General features: G+C 43.0%; 1 protein-coding gene across 1 annotated transcript in view; it reads right to left on the minus strand.

The window, feature by feature from the left end:
• LOC6726977 (hemicentin-2) overlaps nt 1-24,492 on the minus strand; it is a 64,334-nt gene that overhangs the window by 4,127 nt on the left and 35,715 nt on the right. The window contains exons 3-5 of the mRNA XM_016175884.3: nt 12,628-12,926; nt 9,431-9,501; nt 5,242-5,402 (exon numbers count right to left, since the gene is read on the minus strand). Coding sequence (XP_016033484.1) covers nt 5,242-5,402; nt 9,431-9,501; nt 12,628-12,926 — 531 coding nt within the window. The remainder of the gene's footprint in view (nt 1-5,241; nt 5,403-9,430; nt 9,502-12,627; nt 12,927-24,492) is intronic.

The raw sequence follows: 24,492 nt of genomic DNA on the forward strand, positions 1-24,492 counted from the left end.
GGAAAAGCGGGAAAACTGGGCGTCTTCATTTGCTAGGGCAGCGTGGAGCGACGTGAGCTTTGAAATTTGACAAAATCACGTTTTCCCGAGTTTTCACTGCTGTTACACAAAAATGTGCAAAATGAGTGCGCCGAGAATTTACACAAAATGGCCCACTATGCCCCAGAGTATCTGTGTGTGTGGACTCCTGCATGGCCGCGTAGTACCAGTACGTACTGTAGTCGGGGAGCACGCGCCACGTTTTGGTTTGACACCAAACTGTGTCAGCTTGTCAAAATCGTCATGTTGTTGCATGTTAGTTTTCCAGCTGCTTGACTGGAGATTCGCGACACAGCAGCAAAAAATACATATGCAAAAAATTGACTTACAGTATACGTAGTGCGGCAGCTGAAGCAGCAGCAAGTGCAATGTTATTAGCAACCGTTCCACTTTATCACCCACGCAACTTTTTATCTGGGGATATCACCGCCCCGGTGAGGGAATAATTTTCCAGTCGGCAAATTGCGACTCTCACTTGGCTCTAATTAAGTCGCGGAGTGGGGGCATGATGTAAAAAAGCAGCAGTTTAAAATTCATTTTCACAAGTACAACAAAGTGGAACGATGTATGTACTATGTATTGCTTTGCTACCCTGGCAAAATCGGATAACAAAGCCTGGTAATTACAAAAGATGTAAATAAACAGTAGGAAAATGAAATGGATAAATGAAAAGAACAATTAGGGACAGAAAACTATTTCTTTAATCGATTGTGTTAAATGCAAGGATGGCTGGCTGCTCGAGTGATGGAGTGTTTATTATTGACTTAGAGAGTAACATTATGAAATTAACTAAAATAAACAAACGCTTTCACAAACTTCACGTGCTTTTCAAACTCTCCTCTTCTTCTTTTCTGCAAGTATCGATATCGTGCCGATTAGCTATTGATAAAGACTATCGGTTTATGTTTAAATTATTCCTGGACAACAACCCGCTCGTTACAATTGCTTTGTATACACCAAAGGCATTAACATATTAAATTGGCCGTCCGTTAGACAGTTATTATTACTAAAGAATCTTTTGTCTATTTAAGTTATGCAAATCCAGAATTTTTTTAAAGATGTAAATAAATGACATAGATGACATTTTTCAACTCTACGTTAGGTAGAGCAGTTGTGTTACAAATTTTGGCATGAAGACGATGCCGATGTACGATCTTAATTTATACCAAGGGCGTCGGCAGGGCACTGGAACTAAAAGGAATGTTTAAGAAATTTCATAATTTGCTGCTTATCACGTAACTTCCCGTTGTTTATTTACACTATGTACTGTTCTTATTCTCTTAGTCAATCTGCCTCCAATTCTATCGATTTGCTTCCCATACATAAGCTGCTTGATAGGTGCTTTCACTAAGAGTTTCCAGTGTTGGGAGATGAATTCTACTATCTATTATATTATACGACTATTATACGACAGATAAACCAAAGACATTGGTAAAACATTAGTAAAATTAGATTATTTTAATGCCTTTGGATAAATGTTGTACTGAGTTTTATTTCTACTTCAATCAGTATCATTAGCGAGTCGATCTAGCCATGTCCGTCCTTCCGCCCCTATGAAGGTCGAGAGTTTGGGTCTACAAGTTGTAATATTACTTATTGTTAGTCTTTAAATGTTCTACAGATATGCCAAATGCATTTTGGCCAGACCCATTCTAACACCCACTCTTTAAAAGTATTTCAAATCCTTCTTATTGGCATTAGGCCATCTCCTTTGCAATGGCTGAGTAATGGGTATGTGATAGTTGAGAAAGTCGACTACAGCTTTCTCTCTTGAATATTAACACTATTCTTGATTATTACCAATACAAATATATATTACTCATATCAAATAAATTTCTTGCACAAAATCGTTTTAATGTTGTGGAAACTAATTTGCTCGTGGCATATTTACAAAATATATTGCAACTATTTTATTTAAAACCCACAAACACAACCTAGCCCATAAAAAAAAAAACCATATACAAATAGACTGGTGGGACAAATTTTCAAATTAATTTCAATGCCCACATCGACTCGGAACTATAATGCTTAGTGCTTAGAAATATTTTAAATAGAAAGGAAGCTGAATGAGAGCCGCAGAAACAGAAACCAGAAAACTTTGACCACATTTCGGCTAATTCTCCGAGCACAAAGGGCGTGCGAAGTGCGAAGGGAAGGGAATTGGTTAAGAGTGTCAAGCGAATTGCAGCAACTTAAATTAATTGAGTTTATGGCGAAATGCTTTTAGGCAAATTAGTCGAGAGGCGGTGCGCAAACATCACAGGGAAATTGTCACTTTTGATGGCGAGATAAAGTGCGCTCCCCAAAAAAATAATAAAACCAAAAGAAAACCCCAAAATTGGCTTTGGCCATACAAGATTAGCAGCAAATTAAATAAGACCAAGCCATCCGAGAATGAATTCGAAATGAGACGGGGAATGAAAAGCTCAACCCCGGAGATGAGATGAGATGATCTGAGCTGAACAGAACAGAACAGAACAGAACAGAACAGAAAGCGAATCTCATAAAACCAAATCTAGTTTGTCGTTCAATGATGCAGAAAAAAATATATTCATTCATTCATTTGGCATTCATGTGTGCGAGTCACCGTGGTTGTGAATGGTTTTCTTTTTCCGTTCAGGCGCGAAAAGCCCCCCCATGGATTCGGATCATAAGAATAAATCAGTAGAGTTGCCAGGGAAAAGTTTAAAAGATTATTACATAAGTTTGCAGCTAAGCAGACTTGATGTTTTTCGGGACATTAACAACGATTTGGCTCCATTGTGCTGCCCATTTGGGTGACCTAGAAACTCGAGTAAATGAACCAAAACCAAAGAAGCTGACATTTTAACCAGCAACAAAGCAAATAAGGATCTCTGTCCCAGTCGTCCCCCCACCACACTCCGCTGTTAAGATAACAAATTGACCGAAAACTACGAGCCTATTACCCCAGCTCTCGCTCTGCATCCGAATATGGCCCAGAAATCAAGCAGCAGGCAGGCAAAGGCCAAAGCCTCAACATAAAATCCATTGCCAAAGACTCGGAATCGAATTCATTCAGCGCCAACGGGTGGTGGTGGATGGTGGGTCAAGGCGGGTGATTTTGGCTGGTTTGGGATGCTTGTGGGGCGTGGAAAGTGGGGAGTGGGTGGTTGGTGCGAAAATCGACAACATGCAAAGGGAGTTTGCACAGACAAAACGATGCAATAAATACAAATTACATGGCAAAGGCACAAAATCAGCCAAGCAGGGCGACACCAAAAGCAGAGTGGGTAGTGGGAAAAGCTGGCAGGAAAAACTGCAAAGGGGTGGTCAAGGGCGGTGGAGAATAGGTGCTGCCGATAATGGTTATGGCCAGGCGAATTGGGAGAAAAGGAGCAAAGGAACCGGAAGCACCACGCACACCCAAATTCAACTTCAAACAAACAAAGGGCGATTGGTCCACGGACCACGGGGAAAATGGAAATGGCCATGGACGAAGGCCAAACGACTGCAAATAATGGTTATGCAGAAAGAGACGGCGAGGCGGTGCGAGAAAGAGACGGATCGTCGAATCCCTGCCGGGCATGAATAGAAATCCTTTATGCTTAAACTTGTCGTTAGATTAACGCAAATGTGGCCGCGCATACGAAATTCAGATAGGCGAATATTTTTGGCTCCAGATGGATACCTGTTGGCTGCCACGCCCCACGCCCACTCCCAATTTCTCTAAGCTAACACTAAAACAAATCGATCTTGCGCTATTTCGTAATAAATTAAATCAAATAAGATTTCAGCAAAAATGTTAAAAAAATATTTGAATATATATTTCACTAATATTGCAAAATGAATTACTTTGTTGTATTTCGTAATTCAAGTTGTGTGCACCTGAAATACATAGTGTGCTCATACAGCAAATCTAATTTAACTCGGTGAACTTTCCAAGTTTTCTATTTTATTTCAGTTTTAAGAAGTGAATCTGATTATTCCCAGTGGACACGCACACATGAGGTTTCGGCATACATGCGCAAGTGTTTAGCATACAAATTAGCTGAGCCGGAAATGCGAAAATCACTTTTTGGCAACACCATTATCCAGTCTATTGCCCTTGCCCTCATTTTTCCCTGCTCATCCCTCGATTCAGCATGATGTGTCCTTTTTGTGCCGGCAGCTAGCTCCTCGGGCTGGATCTCCATAAAACCAAAGTGTTAGTTGGATAAAAGAAAATTCAATTTGTTGGCTTCAAATGCAAATTGACTTTTTACTTTCACTGCCTGGCGCGCTCTTCTTTTCGTTGCCATCTGAGCTGGGCTAAATTGACCTTAAATTGTCAAAGAATTTGAAATGATGGTGTAATTCTGCCCGAAGGGCGTTGTTTTTCGTAAAGCAAACCTCAGCCGCAGGACGAGCATCAGTTTACATACATATCCATGCTGGGCGAAGTTGCAGCCGGAATCGTTTCAAATGAATGCATCCGTGTCATAGATAAAATCCATTGCTGAAACCGAATTCGAATCCGAAGCCCAATAGCCGTGGCCAAAAAATATTCGCACTGATTTCCGTGTCATAGCCCCAAGCAATGCGGTTGTTATTGTGCCGGCCAGATAAATAATGTGAGCCAGAGCCACAGCCGGGAAATTTCATATCAATTACAGGGCCCAGAACATCCTCCGATGCCCTCGACTGACATTTACATTGTTCATTTGGCCTGCTGATGCTGTTTCTTCCGGTATGCAAACATGAAATTTAATTAACTTTTTACTCGGGTGCTTGGTTGTGTAAGTGTGTAAGTGTGTGTGTTTGTGTGTCTGGGCAACCAAAACGAAACCAGAGCCCAGCACGTAAAAGTTTTCTCGTTAAAAAACTTGACTGACCAAAGAAATGTTCCGTCTGTGTGCTCTGCTTTACTTTTTTTTTGCACTCGTTTTTCGAGCATTTCAATGGCCAATGGTCAGCAGCCGCAATTTGAATGCAATTTAGTGAGTAATTTGAAATGCAGTTGCCGCATGAAACATGCAAAGATCTCGGCCCATGTGTGGCTCGGCTCTGCTCTGCCTTTTGTAAGCGGGCTGAAAAGTTTTCGCATTTGCTGCCGCTTGACCTTCGCCCCTTGCCGCCCGCAAATTATGCGCTCAACTCACCCAGAACCCAACCTCCACTGCCCAAGTGCGAACTCATATTCATAAGCCCTGGCATTTAGTGCTCATGTTCACGGTCTTGGTCTTGGACTTGGACTTGACTTACCCACAACTTGCAGCTGGACACGGGCGCTGACTTTGGGCTCCGTGGAGACCTGGCACTCGTAGGAGCCGGCGTCCCGGGCCTGGACGTACTTGATCTGCAGGGTCCAGTACTTGTCCGGCTGCTTGATGGCCAGGAATCGCTGGTCAGCTATGAAGACGGCCCTGAAAGCGGGATGCAAAATTCGAATTAGTCGCAAGTTATAAGTTTTAATTTAATTTCAGTGGTGGAAAATCCACACTTGTTGCACATGGTTGAATCATGAGAACGTTGGCACAGCTTATTTGCTAACAGAGATTGCGTGAGCCAACATTCATTGAATAATAGAATATTCGATTTTGTGCCTTACAAAATATATATCATAACTAATTTATTAAGTTACAATGATGATCATATTAAAATAATGGGTCACTTTATAATTAACTTTTTTAAAAATCTCTAAGGCCAGAGGTGAAAAACCACACAAGCTTAGCCTGGCGAACCGAGCCACACCATTATTATTTGTTTGAAAACTCCAGGAAGCCGGCAACCTGAGTCCATTTGGACTGACTTTAAGCACCACCATGCCATATAGCATAAATTCTAAGCAAACGAACAATGGCGGCGGAGCCACTTAGCGGAGTCCTCGCTAAGTCCGCTACTAATGGCCACTCAAAAGACACTCAAAGTTATTTAGTTGCGGCATTTAAGCGGCAACTAGCGAAAGAGACGGCGAGTGTTGGGGGGGGGGGAAAGAGTTGACAACAAAGTTGCGTGTTTGGGGCAGGCAGCATGCAAATGTTTCTGTGCGGGGAGTGGCCGAAGTCAGTAGTAAAATAAGTTGCGTTTAATGTCATTGTTGCGATATTTTTGTTCCTTCTTCCTAGTTGTGTGCCCCTCCGGGACTCTAGGCTACCAAATTGCCCCCTGCACTTTGCCTAAAGTGCAAAAATGTTTCCGTCATTTGGCTAAAATGCAGCGAATGGCCACGCCCACTAAACACATGCGTTGACATTGCTTATTGTGTGCTTGGACCCTCCACCCCCCAGTTCCACCCCACTAACAAGTTTTGATGCTAAACCCAGATTAGACCCTTGCGTTTTGCACTCGTAAAACTCGACATTTTATGACTTTTGCCATTTCCTCGGTGTCCTCCCCCCACCTAAACTGTGCACCCCGCGCCGTATTTCTTATCAAGATTTTGTAGTTACTTTATAATTTTCATTTCATTTTAAAGTTTCTCAGCGCTCTTGACTCCTCTTGGGCTCCTACTTTTTGTTGTCCCCTATTCGCCGTATATTTTGCAGCAACTCCTTTTGCCCTGCCCGTATTTTGTGGCTTTCCACGGTCTCTCTGCTCGTTTTTCAAGTACTACGAAGTGACCCGACCCGGCATGAGTTACCATTTGCAGTTTATTGTTGTGGAGGAAGCTGTATGATGGTCCTCCTTCCTTTCCACTGATATTGGCCACTTGAATCCTACGCTTGGTTGGGTGCACGCAAAGAGTGCTCCCCAAGTGGGCTAATCATACGCTGATCCCAAGGGATTTTCGGTCCATTTGAATGGAGTTTTGGGACTCACGAAAAGAATCGAGACAAATAATCGTAAACTATAAAAAACTATTAAAAGAAGCTAGAAATATTTAATATAATATTATCGTTTTTTTGTATGCATTAATGAATGCCATTAAATTGCGTTTTATTTTTACATATCAAGGATGCATTTGAACTTCTACTTATTTATTTTTGAAACTGACTCCAAATCCCTTTAAAATTATCCCAAATAAGATGTTTATAATACCTCCGTGAAATATTTTTAAGGGAATCGGCTTCCACAAGGGTGCTCAATTTCCGCAGGGACTGCTTGTGAATATGATAGTACGCCGTTTCGCAGGATTGTGGGTGTGGAATCTTTGGCCTTAACCTCAGACGTATCTGCCATGATTCCTCCCCCCGCCGGAGAGTTTCATTTCCTTCGCTTCGTTTATCGCATCAGGGCTTTTGCTGCTGCTTGTTGCGGTTGCCACTCGGAGAATCCCATTAAGAGGAAGCTCATCTCCTGCTGCACATGCAGCTCCTGCTATATGACGCACATCGCCGGTGCGGTGTGTGTGTGCCGAGATAAGAGATAACAAAGTAGCCGAGAAACACCTGGCTGGGTAATTACCTCGACCGCCACCCAAGGACTCCGACTCCTGTATCCAGCTCTTTCGGCCAAGTAATCCTTCCTGAGAACGGGTAAGAGGAGGCCATAAATTGAGAAAAGCATGTGTCCAGCGGCAAACAAAGGACACCATTGCACGTGACATTTATATGATAGTGTAAACACATCATTTGCACCATTATACAGCACACTAGCAGTGTCGCTGGCTAAAAGTTTTCGAAATCTATTCCCATTATGTTTGATATGCCGGGGAACTGCTGGCGAAGGACAAACAGTTGGGGTTTCTTTTGAGCGGGCAAAAAGAAAACTTTCTAGATAAATGTGACAGAAGACATTGGAGCAGGAAAGAACTCGGTGCACACAATCAACTGGCAGCAAGTGCAGGAAGACCGACTTGGCCCGAAGGAGGCGGTCGGCAAAAATGGGCAGTGGCACCGGGGCACGGGATCTCCTTCTGGTGGGCACTGCAGGAAGCAATCAGTAAGGACACTATCTCAGCTAAATTTCAATGCTCGCCGCCCAGCAATCCAGCAATGTTTGCCTTCAGCCAGTCATTCATTCCTGCCCAGCCATTCAGCCATTCATCCTGGCCACCTACTGATACTCACACACACTCGTAGGGCCATCGGCATCCCCTTCGCACAGGACTCCCATATGGGAGCTACTTCGCCAGAAGGACAAACAGGCTGGCTGTCTTATCTAATGTGAAAGGTTCATTGGTTTTACTTTTCTATCAAAGTAATAAGCTGGAAATGTTTGCCCTGCCACCCGGCACCACAGTCTTCCCGAATGGCAAACGTGGCTAAAACAGAGAAGGATGTCGTGATGCACGGAGAAATAGTTTGTCTTACTTTTGGTCTTACTACATATACTTATTAGTTGTAATTTCAGTAATAAATTTGATTACATATTATAATATAACTTATAACTTATTAGTTTTATTTATTATTTATTTATTTTATTTGAAAGCTAAGTTATAAATATATATAATTAAAATATAATTAAGTGATGGATTGTATAATATTTTAACTCTAAAATAAATTTAGAATGAACTGTCATTCCTTTCATTTTTTAATTAATTTAAGTGTTTATTTTTTTATATTGACTGATACACTTTTTGTTTTCCAAGTGTTAAATAAAAGACAGACGAGGCAACAACAAGCCGACTCAGAGACAGTTTGAAGTAAAGTTTTTCTGCATTTGAAGGGGAAGGAGGTGGAAAAAATGCAATGAAATTGCACACTTGCGTTTCCGCTTGGCCTGTCATACAGGAAAAACAGGAAAAGGACATATCCACATACAGCATCCACAAGCTCGCATCATTGATGACACACCTGCATCTCGACCTGTTCGAGGACACGCAGATTGAAATTGAAAGGGGCTCTTCGGAAGCTTCAAAGTTTTTACTCTTAATTCATTTTGTTGTAAATTGTTTTCGTCTCAATTGAATTTACAAAAATATCGGAGGAATCAACATGGGCAGTCTCAATGGAGTAAAACTAACTAACAAATCGGTATTTTAACTCGACAGTGTACAATCAAGGGTCTGATGCTAGCAAGTAAATTGGCTGACATAAAAGCACAACAAAATTGTAGAAGGTAGCACAATTCGATTGTTACATATTTTAATCTAAAGGTTAGTTACCCAACAGGGTCATTATGACGGCATTTTTGCCATTCAGGATATTTTAATTGGCAGCAATCATTATTGCCGACTGCCGTTCATTATTTTCATGCATATGTCTGGAATGTCTCAAACAGAGCAATCAGTAATTCACCGGTGTAATTGTATATCTATATTTGAGCGTGCGTACGGATACAAGAAAAGCATTTGAAATCGAGCCTGTTAAATTCACTAATTACACAAATATTTGTGCTCATCTGTGAATTATATCGTTTATACCACTGGCTGTCTGCGTTCTCCAGGCACTCGATATTGTACAGGGACATTAACGACTTAGAGTGCGGAGGCAGAAAATTGAATTGTAATTGTCAGCAGATAGCCGTCCAGCCTCGATTTCAAATGTCTGGCAATGAGTTTGTTAATTACCTGTCAACGGTCAAGATGTGTCCATCTCGCAGACGAATCCAGGACACCGATTTGTTGCCCAGCTGTTTGACCTGTGGGAATGAAAACAAACAAATTGGTTTATAAATGAGATGGAGGTTGATCAAATATTTACTCTGCCAGATAGGGATTTAAATAAAAATGGGCTTTGAAAAACGAATGAAAAACAATAGAATACAGTTTACAGTACATGACATAATGATTTAATACAGGCAAAAAACGAACATAACAACAGCTTTTTATATTTCGAATTTTTATAGACTTTAATAGTTTATGTATGTATAGAGTATAGGAGTTGAACTCCTACTTAAAGGATAATGTGGTCATCTACAATTATTTGGTTATATTACGTTCTAAATTATAGGAAATTATACTTGTTTTGCAAGATTATTTGTTTATGTCCAAAGTCTATTTTGCTGGCCCGAATATTGCATTTCCAACTACGAGAGTGCCATTTGCCAATAATGAATTTTGCCCGTTAGAAGCTGGAGCAGCTTTCAGAGGGACCCCAGTCGAGATTAAACACCCCATCTACGGTGTAGACCGTCCGCTCCATTAACGATAAGGACAACCTCCGGTGACTGGACTAGTCCACACGGGAATTGCTCAACAAGTGGAAGAGCAATGTCAAAGTGCCGGCGCACACACACGCAAGTAAATTAGTGCAACCGAATGGGGCAGAAGGGGCCAGGAGTTGGTAAGTGGGGTCCAGTGGCTGCCCACAGAAACTACATTGAAATGTAATTAAATACCGAAATGAACATGAAACCCGGCCGACAGATGGACAAGCGCAGGAGCCGCCGAGGCTCAGAAGTGGGGTCATCTGCATCTGCATTGGCATCGGCAACGGCATGTTTCAGATATTATCGAAATCTGTCGTAGTTAGTAAATCTAAAATGCATTTATAGGCCAGCACGCAGACCACCATCCTGTTTGCACAGAAACGATTTTGTCCATTCAACACTTTGGTCCCCTGGTTGGGATGGGGACTCTGGTTAGTTGGTGGCTGGTCCTCTGCCTTCTATGGATCTCCATAAAATGTGTAGGTGCTGTCACCGCCCTGTAATTCGGATGTAACGATCTCATTAGGAGCTCGTTGCATGCGTTGCATTTAATTGGCGTGCAGCCGGATTACTAATTTAGTTTTGGGGAAATTCCAAATTCGGAGATTACTTTTGATTGCAACGACATCGAGAATCGGTCTAACTGCAACTCCACTCGATTGAAGTGCGCATTCTTTGGGCGGACAAAAGTTAAGCTCCGACAATTACAAATAAGCTGCTGCTTGGAATATTTCAAATAAGCCATTTTCCCCAAAGGGATGTTCTACCCCACCTGATGTCATCGAATGCCCGGACGGACGGACAAGTGAGGCCAATTTGAAAAGAAGCGGACCGAAGAGCAATCTTTGTCTGACTCCTGTCCTTGTTCACAACCTCTCCTTCTTGTGCTCCTGCTACTGCTCCACTGTCCCTCCTGGCTAAGAGGACTCACTCAACTGTGGCACTTAATGCAGCATTTGAACAGAGAATGGAATGAAAGGCTCCCGGAGAATGGAGACGGGCAAAAGGAGCGTCGAGCAAACTGGGCGTGTCATCCTGGACGGGCATAAAGTGTAAAGCCAACGACGAGTAATTGACGAAAATTGAGATGCGAGCCTTATACTTTTCATTCCTGGATCGGGAAATGATGGCTGGTCTGGCGGAGGTATGTTGGATGCGGAGGGTGGGTGGTGGGAGGAGCTGTCTAGGCGGACGGCTGCTGAACTCTGCGGAGGAGCACTTAATTGACCATGACAACAAGAAATTAACATTGCTGGGCTGGAAAATTACAGAACACAGGCAACACTCCCTCCCATCACCACACGTATTAAATATTTCAGCCGCGATTAATGCGAGTTTTCCAATGCTTTGTTCTTTACCAGGAATTTGAGCTACCAAATTGTTGTATTCTGAGAATATTTTTCCCTTTGAATGAGTTGCGAAAGCCCCTAAGACAGCTTGGCAAATTGAATGAATTCAGCTTGAATTTAATCTGTCTGTTTTTGTAACGCAAAATAATATATTTTGCTTGTTTAATCTTTAATCCCAGCGCTATGCGCTCGAGGGCATATTGATAACAATAATGTTGGTTCTGCCGGCAATCTACGCATTATTTGTTCGCACATTCCCTAATCTTCAAACGAATTTCTGAGGTATTTTGAAAGACGGTCACACCCGCCCCAAAGACCAAATTAAATAAATACTGAATAATTAGCAGCACCTTCCCATTGGCAAATTGGTCACGTAACGTGGCTGACCTAGACTCCAAAAACTTAGCACCAATTGCGTTGCCATAAAACTAATTTGCTGAAATTTAATTTTCACTTTTCATTTATGCTAAATAAAATATTTACAACTTGTAAGCAAACAATTTGCTTGACTGCGTGCCCCTGGCACTTTCCATTCCACCACGCCCCTGACCCTGGCTTTTCTCGGATCTTTCCGTTGGCCTTTAAACACCTGCGCAAACAATGGAAAAGCGTGTGAGAAATCGCCTGAGAGCGCCTTGGCCACGTTTGTTTGCCATTTGTTTTTGAGCCTTGCGTTAAATACACAGGCTGCGGTCGGTCACACCTCCTCCTCGTCCTGGTCCGCATCCTCGTGCTGCGCCCCTCCAAAATGTTCCGGGCATCGCACAAATATTTGCGCAATAAAATTTAATGGGTTTTCTATGTGGACCTCGGGCAGGTCACGGCGATGAGGGCAGTCACAACAACAATAGTAGTAATAATTACAAATAAAAACACGCACGCACCTCCGCAAAACAGCACGCAACTTTGTTTGCGAATGTACGGGTGAAATCGCCTACGGCGAACCAAGTGTGTGGATCCGGAAAAAGCTAACCAAATAGCTCGAACTTTTGAAAATTTGCTGTTATTTATGGGTCACGTTCTTTCTTTTACGAAATAAAAAGGGAGGAGTAATACTTCACAACTAATATGCTAACAAATTAAAATCAGCTTTTGTATAAACATACATTAAGTTTTTAGTTCAGTTGAGGCTAGGCAATGACGACTGTACGCACAATAAAGATGGAAATTATGAATTTATTTTTCTGCCGCTTTAGCTCGTTTGGCTTGGCAAATTGAGATGGGATGTGGGATGGAGATGAAATGGTTTAGCTGAAGCGGCACTCACCCGACAGGGCAGATACGCGTGTGTCCCGATCTGAGTGGTCACATTGGAAGTGGCGTAGCCATCCAGATAGGGCTCCACGAGTCCCGATGTCGCCGACAGAGCGGATGCCGCCGGCAGAAGCGAGGACACTTGAGCCAAGCTGGAGAACGCGGTCGCCGATGATGGGTCGCCGCTCTCATCGGAGCTGATGGCCGTGGAGGCTGCCGATGACGATGAGGTTCCTGCTCCTTCTGATGTTCCTGCTCCGGGTCCAGGTCCCCGCCCGCCTGCCGCCTCCGCCGACGTCTGTGTGTGCGATGCTGAAATTGATTTGGGGGCGGCCCAGAGAAGCGGGAGAAAAAGTAAGAGGAAAGTGGATTTCTTGTTAATCGAAATGACAATTTTGGGCTTCGATTTCACCAAAGCACATGTCACGTACATGGCGCTACTGGCTCGGGTGTTTGTTTTCGGGAGGAGGACATTTTGGGTGGTCTGTGTTAGTTGATTGGGTATTAAAGCTGGAGGCAAACATCCAGCTTTAATTTGCATACATATGTATGTACATGTATGTCAACATGGAAGGAGGGAAATACAGTTTAAACTCGCGCAGAAAATTGCTTAAATTTATGTGTTTTAGGGTGTGGCTGGTTGCTTTTTCTTTGCTAAATAAATTGCATGAATACATATACATATTTCTTAACTACTTTATATACCATTGAAGGCGCATCTGTGCTTGCAAGGTCCTTAAGTTTTCCTAACTAAATGATTACCTCCCACCGCCCTGGCGGTAAAAACAAAAAGCAAAAGTGAAACCAGCAGCGACAAGTTAACATCATTTAACGGAAATGTGGCAAATGAGTGTATAGTGTTTAAGCCAGATCCGCACAAAACCGCCAAGTCAGGAGCAGGCGAAGAAGGCGGTCTAACCACACTGGCCGTTCAAGTGGGTGGTGACCACCTCTGCATCTGATGGCCCGTCCTGCGGTTGCCTTTCCCAACCCATTCGAGCTTCAGATACACACTCGTACTTGTCTGTTTGGCAAATGCCAGTTTTCGGTTTCAAATGAATCAATGACGCTTAAGTGGCTGGCGGGCGACAACGTCACCATCATGATTTTCGCACCGCAGCAAAGTTTTTTAATGAATGCCGTTCATTAAAATTGATTGTTGTTTGGCGGCGGGTCGGCTGGCGATGCTTTCCACCCCCTGTGGGCGCAAATATTGTCCAACGTCCAAGGGACGCAGCCATGTCGATGAGTTGGCAGAACGCGGAAGGTCCGCTAAAACGCATGCTATTTGCTGAATTGCCAATTAACTGGCAATTTCGGCTGAACCAAACCGAACCGAGCCAGACCCATCGAATCGCCCTTACTCCCAACGAAAGCAATTGATTTTATCCCTCTGGTCCTTTATTTCTGCCCGATGACTGAACAATATTTTCGGTATAACATTAATTTTTGGCGGGAGTTTGGTGGAAAGAAAACGGTTTTCGAGTTTTGACTTTGACATAATTGCGCCTGGCGCTGACAGTTTGATATTCTTCTTGAAAAGTGGAATGGGAACACAAGTTTCCACAAATCATTTCATAAATATGATAGATGTGCAGGCTTGAGGGGCTCTGGGGAACAGTCGATTAGAAATAGCACCTTAATAAATATATTCAAATAAATAAATAAATGATAATGGTAAGGAAACACAAAATCTCATTTACGTACATTTAAATAATAGCGCGGAAACAAATGTAATCACCTACTTGGGTTTCCTATATATAAATAAACATTTTATTACAAATGTTCAAAATATGCTACCCAAATTCTTTGGAGCAGAATATGGAAAGTAAATCACCTGGAAGTTGACTGACGCATAATGGAACGATAGCCAATATATCAGCACTGCCAAATTGAATGACAAGGACGTGTGTGCATGTGTAATTCGTTCAAATAGCTACCAGACCCGACATAACCATGGCAGAATTTGTGCTCCAATTAAAACGACGAATGTAGCGTAAAATCATTTCGAGTTTGACAACTTGCACGTCAATTTAATTGGTGCGAGCCCTTGATGGCCGAAAAGGTGGCAGTGACAGTGGCAGTGAGTTGCTGCTGTATGCATAGCTGAAATCAGCAATCATTTCATCTATGCCTATTTTTTGCCCCTCAGGATGGCACATCTGCCCCATTGCTCCTTAAACCCCCCGAACCCTCGATACCCGCCGCTGACAGGGGGGAGAGCCACGGCAACAGCCGGAAAAAAGGGAAATAGTCGGGGAGCTGGGGAAATTGGGCAGTGGAGGGCGGAGGCGTAATTGACAAAAGGTTTCATGCATTCAATGCCACTGCCATGCTCGTTGTCGCCCTCTGACAAATACAGCGCCCAACTGACGGCTCGACACTCCCGGCCAAGTTGTAGGACCTGGCCAGAAGGACATGCCCGCTGGCAACCCACACTCACTCACACATACTCACTCACTCACAATCAGCGCAATCGACACGCAAAAATTGGAGAGAAACGCGCTGAAAAGATCAAAGCCGTTCAATTGTCAGCATCGACAGCTGGAGAGGCTCCTCGAATGCGGATGCGGATGTGGGTGTGGATGTGGATGTGGATGTGGCGATGGATTTCGGGGGTGGTGATTTGTCAAAGCAACCAGCCCAAGGCTACCGCCTCCCGGTCGCCGCCCAAATGTTTAGCTCAACTTTCACCAAATAAAACAGCTGCCAGAAATTCGCTTAGTTTGCATTTCCGCACGAAGCTGTTGATTAACGTGTGTGGCGGGAAGAGAAGAAGGATCCCAATCAGGGAAACTGACAATAAAAAGGAAAACAATGAAGACGGCGAATTGAATCGACTCTATGTCGAGCAATTTCTGCACAGATTTATTAATCTCTTTACTAAATATAAGAATTTCATATTTTATACATGGCGTATACGTAATATGACTGAAAAAGATAAACGAAATAAAGAGAGTCTATGATAAGTGACTTTCAGCTGTCCCAAGGAAGTCTTACAATAAAGTTATTGTTTAGACTTTTTCCTTTATAACTTAATTTCATTGGACATATTAGACATTTTACACTGATTTACTTATTTACGATTAAAATTAAGCTGTGCGTTATGCCTCGTAATTAAAACCAATTTGGCTAAGCTTAAAGAGGGCAGCGAAGGAAGGAATTATTATTTCGTCTTTATGCAAATATTTGCTTATTTGTAAGTGTACCACTAAAATAACGAGTACTTAAATTTAGTTCCAAAGTAAAATTTGTTAAACAGTTTCGCCTATGCACAAAGTGTTTTACGAAAAAGTTTTAAAGAGTATGCGAAATTATTTTTATTTCCAGCAATTAGCCCAGTTTTTTTTTCGAAGTAATTTGACCTTTTGCCTTAAAACTCAAACGGAAATGTCAGCAAACACACATTTTGTAGGTAAATAGTCACACGGACACACACAAATCAAATTCAAGCCCCGGGCTCGAGATCTCTAACGGGTTCAAGGTGAGTGGACATCTGTCGCGCACTTGGCCATCTCGCACTTCATCCGTTCTCCCACCAACAGCACGAATCGAAGATGTGCAGCCCCTGCTGTGGATCCTGCTGCGGACCTTGCTGCTCCCCCTGCTGCAGCCCTTGTTGTCCACCGTGCTGCAATGACTGCTGCGGGTCCTGCTGCAGTCCGTGCTGCGGACCCTGTTGCAGCCCCTGCTGCGGACCCTGCTGCAGCCCCTGCTGCAGTCCTTGTTGCACCCCTTGTTGCACCCCTTGCTGCACACCGTGCTGCAAGTGTTGCACACCCTGCTGCGTGCCGTGTTGCACACCCTGCTGCACCCCCTGCTGCACTCCCTGTTGCACTCCTTGCTGCAGTCCGTGCTGCGGTCCGTGCTGCAGCCCCTGCTGCTCCCCTTGCGGCGGGTCAAAGTGCAAGTGATCCACGGAAGCGAATTCGGATTCGTTTTCGGAGGCAGAAGCCAGTCGCAAATGCCACCACAAGTTCGTCGAGCTCGTTGGAGAGCCGTTGGAACCCACCTGCTAATACCAGCTAAGGCAATCATACACACGAAAAGTCAACGGCAGAGCCAAGTTTTCAGGCCCCCAAGGAGTGGGGATATGAAAACGTGAGGGAAGTGGAACCATCTGCTCCCGGGGCCATGTTAATGAAGACACAGATTAGACAGCGGGCCCAGGTAAAAGTTGGTCATCCCCAACTTATGCCAGTTAGTGCTGTGTAAAGTTTTTGGCCTCCTCCAAAAATTAATTAAAATCAGTTTCAACCTATGTGACACGAGCACACTTACAAAAGAAATTACATTACATGCCAAGTTGAGTCAACTACAGGGGAAAAGTAATTATTCTAAAGGACGATTCTTAAAGTAATATCAAAACTTACTGACAACTTGATTATTATTAGCGGGGTTCCAGTGTTCTTGGCTTCTTGTTTCCTTTACTAATTTCTGCGTATCACATCTTACAAATGGCTTAAAAATATTGCTAGCTTATTCAAAGAGTGATGGGAGTTCGGGCATAGACTTCTAAAATGTGTCCTTCCGGGAAGTTATTTACACACAGATGGCGCCAGCTGACACAACTTTGCATACTTTAATTAAACATTTTACAACACATTCGTGCAGGCAAAGTGGATCCTCGTTAAATGTCTCAGGACATCGCCTGCAGTCCTGGGCTACGAGTAAAAATAACTTGTGACATGCTGCTGCGGCAGTTGTTTAATCATTTCACTCGAAATGTTTTCAGGCCCGCCGGCCATGGGTTTCCTATTTCTGTAGTTTTCCTGGGCGATGTGAACTTAATTAGGGTTAATTAATACTAGAAAAACACACAGGCGCACAAGGGGAGGGACATATTGACAAAGGACAAATTGGAGTGCTTAAGGAGCATCCAATGCTCGCACTCATGGGATGCGGTGACCCTGGACCCTAGCCCATCGAGGATCTCGTCTGTGCGACAGGAAATGAGTTTTCAAAGGCCGGAAGGCAGCAATTATGGCCGTCGCTTTGTGTGGACTGTTAATTGGTCTGGGAATCGACGAGCCCGACGACTTTACGATATTTCATAAATTGCAATTTTACGATGCCCCAAAATTGAGCCTGCACTGCAGGCTCAACCTTGAGATTTGCATATCCTGGTTGGTTGTCCTTTCCGATCTTATCCCTGGGCCACATTCCCCCCGCTGCTGTTTGTGTACTTTGTGAGTGTCGACGTCATGTAACGTGGCAAATCCAATTTGGCCACGCCCATTGGGTGGAAAGGAGGCACCAGCAGAAGCCCTCCGCCTGCTCAATAAACCAAAAGAAATTTTCTCTCAGAGGAAGAGGCCAGAAAGGACTGCCTTTGGCAAATTTGTTATTGGTCTGGTTGATGCAGCATTCTTTGAGGCGCAGCCAAAGAAATTGGATGAGGCCAGGTGCCAGCAGAGGTTCATCCTGTATGCAGGCAAATATTTGCCCAGGTATGACTCAGGGCTCAGTGAGTTGCATTAAATCCGCTTCGAGGCCTTGAGCTGCACTAGATGCAGATAGTGGTCTAATTAAATTCGCATTCCAGCAATAGCATTATCCAAATACGGAATCAAGGCCCAATTTGTACGGCATTTGATTAAAGCCGCGAATCGTTCTCGTTCACATGTCATGTTCCACCGGTTGGTGGTTGCCAGTTTGTCAGTAAATATTCAATATGCGAGCTTGTCCGTTTTTAATTATGCTTCATATAAACATGACGGCCGATATTTGGTCGGCTTGCTGCAATAATATTTAGCCAGTTGTCCTGATTTTAATGCATAAATAAATATTTGTGTTAAAACGAAAAAACCGCAGGCCCAACACACGAATCCAGCATTATATTTACTGAACATATGTAGGTGCTGGGAAAAGCTGACAGGCATTAGATGTCGTTTAATAAACCCTAATAGTCTGTGGTATCGTGCCGGAGTGTCCATCAAAAACACACTTTTTGGACCGCCCGCTTTCCGTTGTTCTATTTTCCCATTTTCCCATCTATCAATTATGCACCGTGGTCGGCGGGCAGGGGGCAGGGAAATTCGTTTTTATATTATTATTTGCTTTGCAACGAAAACTGTCAGGAATGACCGCAAATGTAAGCGGCGTCGGATGGTGGAAAAAGCCTTTCCGCCCGCTTCAGTTGCATTTATCGGCTTGACATTTCCAGTTTGCTAACTCACCAGCAATACGATTTATTTTATGCAATAGAATGGAATAACAACCATCGCAGTGTTTCATCTTTCTAATTGAAATTTACCGATAGACTAGAAATCAGAACAAATAATTCCTCGCCAAAGACCCAATTAAATGGGTACGAAAATGCTTTTGATATTTCAAGCGTTAGCTAATTGGTTTGTGTTCTTAGCAGATATTTTTGACATGGCTAATAAGTTGAGCACATTTTTTAACATAATTCATGGTTTTTTACTAAGGCACTGATTTTTTTTCAGGTCCCAGGAATTATTATTTCCTTTGAGTATTCACTCAAATGAACTCGTCAAAAAATTAAATTCATATGTTCTTTCCATGCCCATTTATTTGCTTTGAATAATTAATTTATTTGTCATGTAATTAAACTTACGTCCATGTAATATCTAAACTTGGCTACATATGCCATAATATTACTATTATATATTTTTATTAGCATTGTGATTGCAGGCTAGGCCGTCGAATTACACATGTAGTTACAAACTTCACTTCAATAAATTAATAAATGAATATACGAAAATGTTCGCATAAATAGTTAGATAGTTTTCGATTTATCTCCCAATTAGTAATATTAAAAAGCTACAAATGTACAAAGAATCCTGTGCTAATTCGCGGGAAAAAAGCATTTTCAATTTGTCAGACAAAATCCGGCATAAAATATGGAAACGGAGTGTACCCGTGTATTCTGTGGGTAATAATTAATGTTACGCTCGTGTGCGGACTTTGTTCGGATGGAGTCATTACTGGAGCACATACTATACCACGAATCTGGTATAAATTCACGGGAAGAGACTGGAGTATGTGGGTCATGAAACAGCTTGATATCTTTACTGCGCTCTATACCTGTGGCTATGGTTCATCCATCATTAGTTGGACACAAAAAGAAGGATTTTATGATGTGGTAATGGCAGCATAAAGGACTCCACAGCACTGGATCTCTGTGTGTGTGTGTGTGCGTGGGAGTATTTTTTATGTTTTATGCCTTTTGAGCAAACAAGTTGGCGTATTTTTGAGCTAAGCTCGCAGACATAAACTGTCGGCTGGCCCCTCCACTCGCCCGCAAACTAAGCCACAACTTCCGCAACGTGTCATTCAAGCCACCCACATCATTACGACCCCCTCCTCCTTCACACACACTCTGGCACGCTCTCGCGCACAGATACTCACTCACTAACACACGTACAGACAGGACTACTGGCTGTACGTGCTAAGTTGTTATGGCGCTCTACGTAACTCTCTGCTCTGTCGCATAACTTAGTTTTCCACGCTTAATACCGTTTTACGGGCTCCACTTTCCCCAACTCCCCCCCTACGCTTGGCCCATGGAAATACTTTAAAACGCATAAAAATTCCGACACGTCGTAACCTCAGTGCTTTTAACAGCTTCTCCCCTGCTCATCGCGAACCAGAGCCCAGAGATCCATAGATGACGACCCCATCCCAAAACCCTACTCGCACGTATATACGAGAGTATACGGGTATAAAACCAAACCCAGAGTCAGCAATCAACTGCAATTCCCAGGGACTCTCGCTTTGTTGCAAGTCATGCACATCAAGTGAAGTTCCTGCCGCTTGTTGTTCCTTCTATACGGGGTACATTCCGAATACAAGGGTATACTAGCCTAGTCAGAACATATATTATGGATTTGCATGGAATCAGCTGTGACCGCTTAGTTTAAAATTATCACGTTATTATCTCGGCTGATGTTCAAGCGGCTTGGCTAACTCTCACCATTTCTATTGTGTCCCATTTCACTAAGCAATAATATTTAGAATATTTTTTAGCATATTTCAAACCATTTTTTAAGCACCGGGTATCCCACAGTTGAGTTCCTTCATTAGTGCGTTTCAACTTGTTGTTTCTAGCGTGGTGTTGTTGTCTAGCGGACGCGGTTGCTCCGTCTGTTCCGCTGCAGTTAACCTGCAAAGTAGCGCAATTTGTTGATAGCAGGTTAAATTTCATTTGCCCGCACACTTTTTATATATATATTTCGCTTCCCGCTTGCTCCTTTTTTTTGTGAGCCCTCTAATGATGTTGCCAGCAGGACGCGGCCCAGGATGGGGGCAAATAAGATGCATGTGGAAAATGTGGCGCATCCTAAACACGTTTTGCATGAGGAATAAACGTAATTGTTTTTTCTGTGTCACAGTCGTTTGTTTGATGAAGGTGCGAGCGAAAATGGTGTTGAATTAAATTTTAAATTGAATTGCCGCCAAGGGAGTGATAAAGTTTTACACACTTTCTACATGATGAGAGACATCTTTCAACACAATCTAAGTATTTCATACAACAAAATATAATTCGTACGACATAGATTATCTGGGTATGATATTAAGTAAGTATAATGTGTATGTATTACATTTGAAAATCAATTTTAAACTGAAAAACATCCCAGTATTTTATTGCCCAATAAAAATCCATTAGCTTTTTGGCCACCAAACTAACCAGGCGGCATGAACTTTGCGCAATGATATATAAATTTGAATACCCTGCCGACCCGAGCTCACACACCTTAACAGGCGTTGACATTAATATCACTTTAGCCCAATCTGTCCAATTTACCAATAAAACTCTTGAATCTCGGCTCGAAGTGCTTTAAACTGCAATGGGCCAGGTAAAAGTGAGTCAGCCAGTATTCGAGTGTGTATCCTGAGCTGGCCGGGTGTTTGTTTGTGCGGCTGTGCCTTTTAACTTTTGCATAAAAACAACGAACGCAGCCGGCAGCAGTTAGTGGATGGATGGATGCAGGATGCAGGCCAGATCCAAGCCAAGGATGCAACTTTCAGCTGCTAAACGAAAATATAAAACACTTAACTCGACTGCAGGGGCGACAATCCCCTCCATTTGTCCCTGGGAGCCCGCAGATCCTCCTCTGCCTGGCGACACATACAACTGCACTCTCGTCCTGGAGACTGGCAACAATTTGATGGCACTGAGCGCAGTGGGGGAAGCCCTTCCCCTTTGGGCCGGGCCAACAAACCCAGACACTGCCATCCCCTGGCTGCGAATTTAGGTCACTTTTTGGCAGCCGAGAACAGTGAGCCGGAAGTGCAGAAAATTTGGCCTAAAAATAACATTTATTTGTGTGCAGCTCACTGACGTTCAGTTTTACGAACTCTATTACGGTTACGATTATGGGGGCACTTTAATGAACAAATTAACCCAATGAGTTTGTTCTCACTTGCCAAGTTAATAGCTAAGGAGGATAGAATACTAAGTGAATATAAGTAGAATACTAAGCTCGCAGAAGTATACATAATGGTCCTACATTTCTGTGGCACTTCTTTTGAGTCGAAATATGAAATTAATTTTTTGGCAGGTTTGCGATCTTTTAAAAGCATATTAAAGAATTTTGCCATACAATACATTGGGGCTTAAATAATATAATTACATACGATGTCAGTTGTTTGTCACTGTTTCGATAATTTAATTATATATCTTCTTCCAATTAAGCTATTTTCCTGAGTAGCTAAAATCGCACCACTGTGCCTGCGTTAGGGTTCTGCTTTTGGGGGCATTGAAAGCGCGGCTTACAATGACCGACCACAAGCGTTGGCGAGGGACGAAGTGGAAGGCCTTCACGTGGCTTTAATAAATAACAGCTGAAGTTTAAATTGCCGTTAGCATAAATTATGAGCAGTTAGAGACGTTGCCTGCATTCACCGAGCGACGCCTTTTTGGCTGCGAAACTTCTTTCAGCAGCTCGTTTCCCTTTCCTCCTCGTTGCTTTCCTGCTCCACTCGCCCCCGTAGCTTTTTTGGCAAGCATCCTGGTGAATGGAGGAACTGGTGCCACTTTTTATGCATTCGACTGTGCATAAGTATGTATATACTTCTATATATTTTTCGCCGGCCAAAAAACACAAGATGAAAAGTTAGCGGCGCAAAGTGAGATTTCAATTTGGCTGGCTCGCGTTTTATGGCGGGGAGGAAACATTGCCGGACTCATAAAGCATTTCCGGCACTCATGAATCGGTTGGGGCCCTCGAGCCTTTTGTCCCCACTCCCAGAGCTCCGGACCACTACCCCGATATTGTGATGTTTGGAGCTAAAGTTGTTTGCTTTCTTTTCGCCAGAAAAGCCAAAAGCCTTAGAAAATGGAACGCCGCCTGGTGGCTTCCTGCTTCCTGCATCCATTACATCCACCTTCAAGAATACACTGGACGAAGCGCTTTATCCTTTTGTACTTTTGAGAAAGCTAAGGTCCTTTCTAGAACTCGTTGGCATTTCGTTGGTATATATTAAGGGTAAATAAAATGTTAATCATTTCTGGGTTCTAAAACTATTTCTAGAAATGTCTTCAAATGTTTTCCGTGCATAAGAAAGCCCCGTACCCAGCTGGGAGCTCATTCGTTGCATACTTTCCGTTTGCCCGGTTTGTCTCACTTTCCCAGCAGCGAGTACACATTACATTTCCCTCTCAATTGTTTGGCAGCGAATAAAAGAAAGCCCGAGCCGGGCTACCCATATCCAAAGCCAGGGTCCAAAGTGGGTATGTTTGTTGCGGGCTGGTGGTGAGGAAGTGAGTTGGCTCCATGGATTCCATGGAATGCAACGACCATGACAGGGCACATGGCTCAGCATGGGTTAAGGCATTCGAGTCAAGGGGATGGCTGGCATACTTGTGTGTGCATTCCGCCAAAAACATTTGAATGCCAAGTATTCAAAGCAGTCCAAACAGGGCTGGGTGCAGGGATATCGGCTACCTATCATTCAACGTTAGGGTTCGACACAATCGAATGAATGGCAACACTTAATTTAATGAATATTGAACCAGTTATAGTATCAATGAGATTTAGTTGAATGGCAAAGCGCAAACCTAAATGGAATCGCATACGAATGCATCGAGTCCACATATATCCTGTACACAATGTCAACCGGCTGACAGGACAAAGAATCATAGCAAAGCACCATAAATGGTCGGGCTTAAGTGAAGATTTTGCTACCCAAATCTGATGGAATTTACACCTTGATCACTCAGAACTGTATTCTTTCTTCTGCCTATTTGATCTGTGTCTGCACACCTTTAACCCTATCTAGATGATTTCATATTTTCTTAGTTTTGTATTTACACCTATTTAAGCCATTCAAATACTTTTAAGTCCCTAAAGTATATTTTTAATATCATAAGCTAGAGTATTCAAGAAAAATGCAAATCCGTAAACGGATTTTGTTTCTACTGCAACCATCGGCGGGAACAGTGGCACAATAAATATAACAATTGAAATGGCAAATACTCTGAAAACGGATTCCTGTATATGCACGAAATGAATCTCTAATAAAAAAAGATATTTCCATTACGGCGATTAAATCGTCAGGACAAAGCACCAACACACACAGACCCACAGGGTGGAGATAGGAAATAGCAGGATATAGAGGTGGAAAGCAATTCTACTGCGGTCTTTGCCTGGCTGTAAGGATGAGTCGTCCTGTGATAGGATTTCAGCTGCCTGCCATTATTTCAATTGTTGTTGTTTATATTCATTGGATTTTGTACCTCCTGCATTCTCTCTCTCTCTTTCTGTCTCTCTCCGTTTATGTGTCCTCCTCTTCTCCCTTACATCATTAATATGAGCGTTTTATGTGGACTGCACAATCGGCCTGAAGGTTGACCATAAAATATTTTCCACCGCCCATCCGATGATATCAATTTTTACGGCTGACAATATTA

The sequence above is a fragment of the Drosophila simulans genome, chromosome 3R, assembly GCF_016746395.2.
Source record: "Drosophila simulans strain w501 chromosome 3R, Prin_Dsim_3.1, whole genome shotgun sequence".
Classification (NCBI taxonomy): domain Eukaryota; kingdom Metazoa; phylum Arthropoda; class Insecta; order Diptera; family Drosophilidae; genus Drosophila; species Drosophila simulans.